Genomic DNA, 10,359 nt, shown 5'->3' with positions numbered 1-10,359 from the left:
ACACACACACACACACACACACACACACACACACATATGCACGCACACACACACACCAAAAAAAATAAATCTAAAGAAAATCTACAGTATTAATATATCTGGGAATAGCCTTCAACCTGTGGTAGTTGAGGTGTGGGTGGACCAATCCCCAAGCTCCCTTACCCTGTATATGTCTGAGATGTATTTACTCTGGCTCCTTAGAGCTTTTGAGAGGGGCCAAGTTCTCCTTTGGGCAACTAGCTTGGTATATTATTTGGTATATTATTTGGTATATTATTTCTGGGATCACATTTCTTATAAGCCAGGGGTGTTCAGATTTGGTGCATATGGTGTATATTCACACTTTAGGATTGCTTGTTGGAGCTCAAGGTCACTGACTTTACTGTTTCTTCATGAGGTTTTGGAAATGTTTTCTCTGATTGCCATAATCTCAGTCATAAGACGGATCATTTAGGTTAATGAAACGACACAGATGAATTGCTCAAACTTGTGCTCTTCCTCAAATATTGTTCTGGAAATTTCAGCCAAGTTACTACACGTGGCTACCATAAAGGCTTTTATATTTTAGAGTTGAAATGATTGTTTATTGTGCTGTTCTACCCTTTCTTTGACTAGCAGTGCTATTCTGGTCATATGTCTAAGCTTTAATTTTATACCTTGATAATTTTAGATTCAGGAGTATTTGAGGGAAACATTAATGAATGAACTGCTGATACTGTTAAGGACTGTTTGAAGTGAAGTGCACACAAGCATTGAAATTTCTTGAAATGCCCAGGACGCTAAACTTATCCACTGATAAAGTGGGAATAGTAATTTCAACTTGTATTTGCGGAGCATCCCCTGTAATCTGATGCCAGTTAGGTGTTGGGAAGATAATGCTCATACTCTTCTTTCCCATGTAATGTTGTGAAGACAAAACTCAGTAATGAATGTGGAATTACTCAGAAAATCTTGAATCACTGTATGAATAGAAATGAGGATATGGTGGCCATCGGTTCTGCTTTGACCTCTTCAGGACACCATGTTGGTGAGGTTGGATGCATCCCATGGTCTTGTGTGAAGGCCAGTGGACCCACGGATTATACCATTGTTTTGTATTTAGATTCATTTTTCTAACCACAGCTGTTCAAAAGGTAGTCATGGCTTCACAGAATTCCTTTCCATACTGCCAAGTTCTAGGAAGAGTCACATTGGTTGACCATGTCCATCTCCCACTGACCCCTCATCCCAATCTCCAACTACCATTCTCTGTGTTTGTCTTGCTGGATTTGCCCACGGCGTTCAAGGCTGTTGACTGATGTTCCTTGGAGTCTCTTTCTTCCTACCTTCCATGGCACCATGCTCCCCTCTTCTTTCCTTTCTTCTCATGATCCTTTGTTGAACTACTTTACTCACCTGTTCTGTGGGGAACTGTTAGGCTCCCACATATTTTCTTCTATTTCTTCTCATTAGTCATCCACATACAGATGTATTAATGGAGTCTCCATATAGACATTAAACATACAGGCCTGGACTGTGTCTCACAGCCTTTTCTATTTATTTTGTTCTCTCCTGGGCTGCCTTGTGTATTGACTCTCTTGCCTGAGATATTACCCAGAAGCTATATGATTCCCTTCTGATTATCTTATCTGGAGAATCTTCAAACTCAACATGTCCTAAACAGAATGGAACATGTTCTCCCCTCATATGCCATTTCCTCTCTGTTCTTTATCTTGACACTTTCATCCTCATAATCATCTCAGCCAGAGACCTGGGCACCATTTTATGCTCATCCTCTAACATGTTTTTTATAGTCTATTTTTTCTTCATCCTTTGTTTTCTTAAACCTTCTGCTGGGTTCCCTCACTTCCCTATGCTTTGAGGATGGTGAAATGGTGTTTTAGGTTGGGTAACCCCCAAGAGGCAGATCTTAAGCATATATTCAATAGCAGTTGGTTTATGTGAGGTGGTTCAAGTAAATATTAGGGGGGATTATAGAAATTGTTAGGTTAAACCAACAGATACCGACTCAGTGGAGTTGATTGTTCCCATGTCTTCCCAGTTCCGGTCTTAATGATGGTGTATTAGTAGCTTGAAGTTGGCCCTCATGTGAGTCTTGGTGCCATGGAAACTCGTCAATGGTTACAAGTCTGGACTGCCTCCTCCACTCGCATTTGTTGTTGAACGTTTCTTAACAGGTCATTGGGTGGGTTGAGACAGAGCCTGGACAGCCATTACTCTAATTTATTGAGAGTTATACTGTAAGCAACAGTTTATTCCCACTGTAGGAAATTCTAGAATCCAGTTTAGAATACCTGTCTCACAGTCATCCTTCTCAAGCAATGATGTATTTATATGCATGTATCTACCTATCATTGGCTTGAAGGCTACTTTAGTTGAGACAAGTGGGATTCAACAGTTAGAGGATGCCCTTAAGCATTTAGATCCAAGGCAAATGAGACATCTAGGCAAAGCAGAGTAAAATGGTGACTAATTAAGGCACAGGCCCCCAACATGGGTAAAGGCTGACACTCAGCTCTTGGTGATGTGTATTGATTATCTTTTTCTCCCCAGAGCTTGACCTCATGGACCTCATTGGGGAAGACAGAAAATGGATGGTGGGGAGGAAGCTGATGCAGGTGAATGACACTCTGACTTCTGAAGATGCAGGACTCTGGAGCAGCAAGAACTGCACTGAACCAGGTAAAAGTGATGACTGTACACTGCTGGTGGCTGTCATTTTCTTTGTTTATGGTTGAAGATGTGCTGGGTGCCATTCCTCTTCTTCGAGTTCCAACCTAGAGCTATTTTAAGGATATTTCGGGTACAAAGGTGGCTTCATGTTTGATTCTTTCAAGAACTCTGGAGTTTAAAAACATGAAGATCTCATACCAAAGACCTACCTCATCTCTAGCTCTATCATGGATGGGTAGAAACAGCTTTCATTACTTCCTCAAAGGCATTATATAGAAGACTATTCAATAAGTTGTATGTCTATTCTTTCTTAGGAAGATTAGTAGATGGGCCTTTCCCTATCATACTAAGAACATCAACAATCAAGTTCTTTCTTTAGAAAGATTCAAAACCAGGTATTTATATCTCTGCCTGCAAAAACGCTATATAAGCAGCAGTCCTCAAGTTGGAGAACTCAAGGATCACCTGAGGCTGTTATTAAATGTTCACAAGTAAAATTTTGAAGGTCAGTAAAGCACATGAAAATATCATTAATTAGAAATGAAAGAGACCATAAAGAGTTTGAATGCCATCACTGAGTGAACAGTCATGTGTGACCTGAGAAGCACAGACTTACCAAGGACTGGCATGAGCAGACAGGAGAGAAATCTATGCCAAGAATTCCTTGGTGATATTTTCTGACAGTCATTCATTGTTTTCAACATATTTCTCAAATTAATAGGCTGATGGTATGTGGAACATAGAATAACAGGAGACAGTGTTAGAAAGCCCATTACCATTGGGGCAGAAAGAATGGAGTCAGACATGACATGGTGAAGAGTACCCTGTGTTGTTTGTCTACATGCAGAACCAGTGGCAATGAGGGGATTCTGTTTCCTGTTGTTGTCTGTCTGTGAGTGGCGTTGCTCACTGTATTAGGCCACGCCTTTCTCACAGATGTAGGTGTAGAAACTTCAGGTACATTGAAAGCCATTTCAAGAGCAGAAATGACTCAACTTCGTAGGTAGCAATGAAAATGTCTAGGTTGATACAAAGGAAAAATCTAGACCCTCCTGGAGTTGGTAGGGGAGGGTACAGAGAAGGAGAGAGGAAAGGCTTCAGGAGGAAAATGGGAGAAGTGAAGAAGACCTCAGGCATGCTGTGTAGAGCAGGTCACTGTGTTCATGTATGAAAATGTAATGAAAGCTATTTTTACATAATATTTTCTAACAAGACATTAAAAATAGTAATTAAAAAAGAATATAGAACCAGAATTCGAACTTGTTTTTCTCCTCTGTAGACTAAAGGGACCAGGCTTCATTTTGGAGGCCCTTGACTTTGAACCAAGCTCTGTAGGGAAGATGAGCATGCCTGAAGCAGAAAGAGGCCTATTCAAGCCCTATTATGTCAAAATCTTCATACTTTAAGAAGCCTGCTTGGCCCACCCAAACTGTGGGGACCACTTCTTTGCCCGAAAGCTCTTGGCATGAAATATCTCTACGTGTACCCTCTATGGTAAAATTCAATGACAATCTAAAGCAAATGAATCCAAATTAAACACATAGATGTTCAGTTGCATTAACCATGTGTCAGGTATCCATAATTATATGTGACTAATAGCTAGTATAACTGGACAGAAGAGGTCCTAGAGCACTTTCATCAGCAGAGAAAGGACTGTTGAACAGGCAGATTTGCAACTTCCAGTTGTCTCTGGACACATCTCCCGTCTTTCTAAGCTTCCTTGCAGACATCTCAAGAATGAAGAGTGGATATGCGCATCCAAGATCCCCATCTCCAGCCTGGATCTTGTAGTCACACCTAGGTTTGAATTCTGGCTTAGAAATTCTGGGATTTGTTCAACAAAATCAGATTCTCTTGGGGGCTGGAGAGATGGCTCAGTGGTTAAGAACATTGGTTGTTCTTGCAGAAGACCCAGGTTTGAATCCCAGCACCCATGTGGCAGCTAACAACTGTCTGTAACTCCAGTTCCAGGGGATCCGACAGTCTCTTCTGTCCTCCGTGGGCATCGCACAACATGGGTGTACTTATCTACATGCAGGCAATACACACATACACATAAAATAAAAATAATTAAAAAATAAAAAATAATCCAGACTCTCTTAATCCTCTGAAATGTGATAATTGTCTTGACCTTTCACAATTGCTATGAGAGTCGGCAATGAAGTAATAAAATATGTACAGTTTAGGGTTCCTTGTTTGGTAGTTGTCTAGTAGGAATTGACTTGTGGACTTCTGATTGCCTGCTAGGAGGTACCCATCTCCCTATTCCAAGTGAGTGCTGGTGTGAGATTCCTAGCCTCACATTCTTCAGCCACTCTCCACAAGAGATACCCTGGCTAGTCCTGTAACAACTGACACTCTCTAGTTGTTCTAGAGAATCAGTTACCATCACCTCTCAGACAAGCTTTGAAGATCTGCTGACCACCTGAGACTAACAGATGTGATTGAAACATGCCTGTGACACACATAACCCTAACTGCCTCAATACTCTTCCCAGGATGAGCAGATTTTATGAAACAAAAATTGAAAGCCCAATCACTCATAAGGCATTGACTTAGTATTATTGCTTTAGCAGTGCTGTCATCTGCTGTTCTAGGGGATTTATAGCAGAACTAGAGGATGTCTGAAACCACAGTTAATACTGAACCCTTTCTATACTATTTTTTTCTTATATGTGCATTTAATAGAGATTAGCAATAATAAATAATAAAATAAAGCAAAAACAATAATATGCTATATTAAAAGTTATGAATTGTTCATGTCTGGAATTTGCCATTCAATATTTTTTATTTGTGGTTGACTGCAGGAAACAAAGGAATGTGAAACTGTGGGTAAAGGAAGGGGCTACTGTGTTCATCTTTCTCTACCTCTGACTTGTTGAGTGGGTAGACTCAGCTGGAGTGAGTTATGGCAAATCCATTCACCAGTCATTGTCCAGTTTCCTTTGAGAGGCTCTGAACACAGTGCCTGTCATTGTGCTGGCTGAATACAGTGGTGTCTGCTCTCAGAAGTCTTAATGTAGGGGCTAGGAAAGGAGCCTGTGGTTTCTGGACTCTCTCCCTTCCTATTTGTGATGCCAGTAGCAACCATTCACTGACAGAGACCATGGATCAGGGTTCTCTCTGTGCTTGGAGGGGTGATTGTTTGCATAGGAATTTGAGTATGCTGGGTGCTACTTGAGCTGTGGCCATGTTAGCCATGGTGTCAAGGTCATAGGCAGGAATTAATGTAACCCTTGTCCTAAAGAGCAGTCTGTTACCACTTATGTGCCACAGTCTTCTGTTCCAAGACTTGGAACCCCTGGTTTTAGATGCTGTTAGAGGAAGGCTATTGACTCAGGGTCTAGAGATGGAATCTGTTTTAGGTGAATTTCCTACTGAGGTCATGGGGCCGGTTGGTTTCTCAGATGTTCATTTCCTAACTATGAAATAGAACTTCAGCTGTCATCCCTTCTATTGCAAAAATTCCGTAATTCGGAGACTTTCCAGAATAGAGACTGACAAAACTCCCACTCCAAGACAGTCCTTAATAATTTCCCTTGGTAGTTTCCCTTAATAATTGCTTTGCATTTGCATAGTTCACACCCTCTCGACCTTTCTCTTCTCCCTTTTTCCTCTCCATCTCCCCTTTCCTTCGTCTCTCCCTCCCCTCCCATTCTTCTGCATCCCTGTTTGATTCTCCCTTTCCCTGAAAGGCAACACCCCAGAGCACCCAGTTCATAGGACAGGAGAAGGCTAGTGTACAGGAGGCTCTTATGAAATGGCAGTGTTATATGTGACTGGAGAGGCAGCACTGGGCGTCTTACTGTTTACATGACACCTGCTACTTTAAGGATGTATTATTTTAGACATCTTTGTTTTAACAAAAATGGCATATTTCTTTTCTGCTTGTTTTAGTGGAAAGGTATCATCATTTTTTTTAACCTCCAGAACCACACGAGAGGACTGACCCCCAGACTCCAATTTTTTGTGCAATTGTTCCAGCCCTCTGTGAATTGTAAAGGCTATTTTCTTAGCTTGACACTGCTGATTTCATCTGAAACCTGGAAACATATTGTTTGCTTGGTAAATAACACTTGAAATTGTTTACTCAGATGACCTATTAAGAGAAATTTCACTTTGAATAAATTTGATCCATGGAAAATTAAGTTAGCTAAATGTAATATTGAAGGTGGTGGACTACTGCAGCAGAAATGAATTCTTTATAATAATTCTGTGTACTCTTGGAAGATTTTATTTACACTTTGCAGTGTGTCTCTAGAAAGATCTATCATCTTCTGGTTTTCAGTTCTTTGATATTTTAAGAAAAGGAGCTTCTTCTTAGAATACCTCTTTCAGATTAAACTTTCCAAGAAGGAATCCAGCTAAAGTGATAGGCTTTTTTTTCAGTGTACATTTTATATTGAATTTTTGTGCATTTCATACAAAACATCTCAATCATCTTTATACCCCCTCCTTCATCTAATCCTTCATACCCCCTTACTGGATTTCATACATTCTGTCACATATGTTAAGACCCATGATAGGCTTTTGTGTAAGCTTTGCTGTGAGCTCAGTGTGAGGCCCTTCCAAAGAAGGGAGTTGTCTCACTCTGACACTTAACTTATTTGAGTCTAAGGTCTGTGAGGCTGAGGAAGATAACTGGCCCTGTTGTAAAACTAAGGTGAGATTTGCAGGACACTGTCCTAAGGGAATGTGCCAAGAATGCTTACCAGATCAGTTGTTTATGGAAATGACCAGGTGCCACATAACCTAAGGTGTACATGGGAAATGCAGTAGCAGAGGGAAGCTAGAGGTCTCTGGGAGAGAGGCTAAATGAAGGCAGGTTCACAGTAAAAGTATGGCAAAGGAGCAAGAACTTAGACATAAATGAGAAATCAAGGAAAATCTGCACAAGATTCTGAGTGTGAACAGCATGCCAAGACCCCACTGTTTGGGGATTTAAACAATAACATCAGGGGTGACTGGTTTAATATAAGGCTGGGAACAAACAATCTACAAAGCATGAAAAGTCCCACTTTCTAATCTTTTACAGGAGCGATCAAGATCCAGAAGAGATAAATAATGTACCCACAGTAACTGGGCTTATAAGAAGCAAAGCAGGGATACCAACACACCCAACATGCACGGATAATTGCACAGACAGTCTGCTCATCACACTATCTAGAATAGTCCCAATAGGAATGTAATTCAGACTCCAAATGTAGGTTTAGTTTTTTTTTAGCAGCTACATTACAAAAATAAAAATGAGCAGATAAAGTTTAAAAAATGAATTTGCATATATTTCTACTAAATACGTTCAAAATATTAAGAATAACAAGTTGTAACCACCTCCATATGTTCACAGCTGGTTTTGAAACTAGGAAAGAATGAAGTTTAAAGTTTTAAAATCCATACATTTTCCAAGCTTATATAACTTTTACTAACATGTAACATGTTTTTGCAGTTGAAATTTTCTTTTTATGTCTTCTTTTGAGGATGTTGTGTGGTTGTGTAGTGTGTGTGTGTGTGTGTGTGTGTGTGTATGTGTGTCTCTGTATGTATGGATGCCCACATCCGTGTGCACACTGCAGAGGCCAGAGAAAGATACTGAGTCTTCTACTCTATAACTTTTCACCCTATTCCTGCTCACTGACCTTGAAGCTTACTGTGCTGGATAGCTTTAGTGTCAACTTGACAAACCTGGGTGGAGGGAGCCTCAATTGGGGAATTTCCTTCATTGGACTGGCCTGTGGCCATGTCCATGGGGCACCTTCTTGATTGTTGAGTGATGTGAGAGGGCCCAGCCCACTGTGGGTGGTGCCACCCCTGGGCAGGTGGGCCTGTGTTATGTAAGAAAGCAGGTTGATCAGGGGCCAGGGGAGCAAGTCAGTAAGCAGTATTCCTCCATAGCCTGTGCTCCAACTCCTGCCTCCAGGTTCCTGCCTGAGGTCCTACCTTGGGGCTCCCTGATGAGCCGGGAGATGTAAGCTGAATAAACCCTTTCTTCCCCAAGTTGGTATTGGTCAGAGTGTTTTGTTACAGCAATGGAAAGACAAACTAGGACACTTAACATTTAAACTAGGCTGACTGGCCAGAGAGGCCTCCTGTCTCCAATCACAATGCTGGAGTTACTGCACATGTAACCATACCTGACTTGTACATAGGTGCTGGGAATTCAAATACAGGTCCATGCTTGTGCAGCAAGTGCTCTTACCCGCTAAGCCATCTTCCCAGCCCTGTAGCTGAAATTAGCCCTTGAACATTTTAATGTTTTCTTTTTCTTAATGGTTATGGAAATATAAATTTTCATTCTTTCATATTGAATATTGTTTATTCTAAATAAAATTGATAAAATGGAGCAAACTAGAAACTAATATGAGATGTCTTTTAATTTGTGTCAGTTATTTTTGCTGTATTAGTTAGATGGGTTAATAGTAGTTGCTGTAACAGATTTTAGGGATTTACATCAGAGATGCTTCTTTCTCATGTAGAATTTTGGCCCATGGTTGGTTATTTTGTGAGTAGTGGTCCTTGGATTTCTGATCCTGTTACCAGAGGGTTTTCTTATCTTTAAAATTGGCTTTCAAGGCACTGTATGTTTTTATACCAAGGGTCAAAACATGGAGGATTGGGTATAGCAGGGTTTTATGGGCTAGATGGTCACATCTGCTCAAATTTCACTGGCCAAAATTTAGTCACATGATAACTTCTAACTGCCATGGAGGCTAAGACAGGGATATTAGCAGAATGTAGAAAGAAGGAAGCAAGTTTGGTGACTAGCTAGCTGGTCACTGCTACATTAATTTCTGAAGAACTTAAAAAATTAGATCTCCCCATTTTTCTCTATGCTTGTCTTATTGCAAAGATAGTATAAGCCACTGTGGAAAAATCATAACTCAAACTTAGACCTTCCAAGCCTAGTTTTAGGTGTTGGCTTAATCACCACAATCCTTACCTGGTCAAGGTGACACAAGTTGTTTTTTTCTTTTTACCCTGGGAAGCTCATCACTGATATAGAAATTGTCCCAGTTGTGCCTGTTTGCAAATTACTTATTTTCATTGGTAATCCACGAACCCTGAAGAAAATAATGAATGTGTTTGTATCAATGAAGTCATTAGTAATGGTATTGGGAGAATTTGAGTTCTGGGGTAAATCCTAAATCCCAATCCACCATTTTCAACCTATGTGATATCAGGTGAATTTTTGAAATTCTTTGAGCCTCATTTCTTCTCCATTCTGTAAAGTGCAGATTAAAATGCCTTCTTCACAAGGTTGTTATAATCACTAATGAAGTGGGCTTTTTAGAGTAGTTGAGTCCTCAGTCATCGTGTGTGCTTAATGAATTGCAGCTCCCTTTATCTTCTTTACCAGATGTGAAATAGAAGGTGGACTGATGGGAGTCATTACAAGGACTGTGCTCCTTTGCAGGCATATTAGAATGTGGAGAGATTATGGGGATTGTCTGAAGGCTAGCTTCAATATTTACAGTAGTTCTGCAACAATGCAATGTACTTACAGGCTAAGCAGTGGGAGGAAGACAAACAGAGGTATTAACCAGGAGACCTCTGACTTCAGGAGGCTGAAGAGTCCAGTTTGTAGACAAACAGGATGAAACAGAGTAAGGGACTTGCTGCTTCATGCGCTTGATGAGTTTTAAAGTCTTGGGCTCTGGGAGGAAACAGCCAGCTACTATATATATATATA

At 40.5% G+C, this 10,359-nt stretch overlaps 1 protein-coding gene across 3 annotated transcripts in view; it reads left to right on the top strand.

Annotated features, from left to right (window-relative positions):
- Slc24a3 (solute carrier family 24 member 3) overlaps positions 1-10,359 on the top strand; it is a 571,799-nt gene that overhangs the window by 76,804 nt on the left and 484,636 nt on the right. For all 3 annotated transcript variants that reach the window (XM_008841377.3, XM_029567633.1, XM_029567635.1), the window contains exon 2: positions 2,554-2,682. In XM_008841377.3, the coding sequence (XP_008839599.1) occupies positions 2,554-2,682 (129 nt within the window). The remainder of the gene's footprint in view (positions 1-2,553; positions 2,683-10,359) is intronic.

This window comes from Nannospalax galili, unplaced genomic scaffold (genome assembly GCF_000622305.1).
Source record: "Nannospalax galili isolate Female #2095 unplaced genomic scaffold, S.galili_v1.0 scaffold510, whole genome shotgun sequence".
Lineage (NCBI taxonomy): Eukaryota > Metazoa > Chordata > Mammalia > Rodentia > Spalacidae > Nannospalax > Nannospalax galili.
Note: the sequence above shows the minus strand (reverse complement) of the source record. Positions and strands in the feature narration are given on the sequence as shown.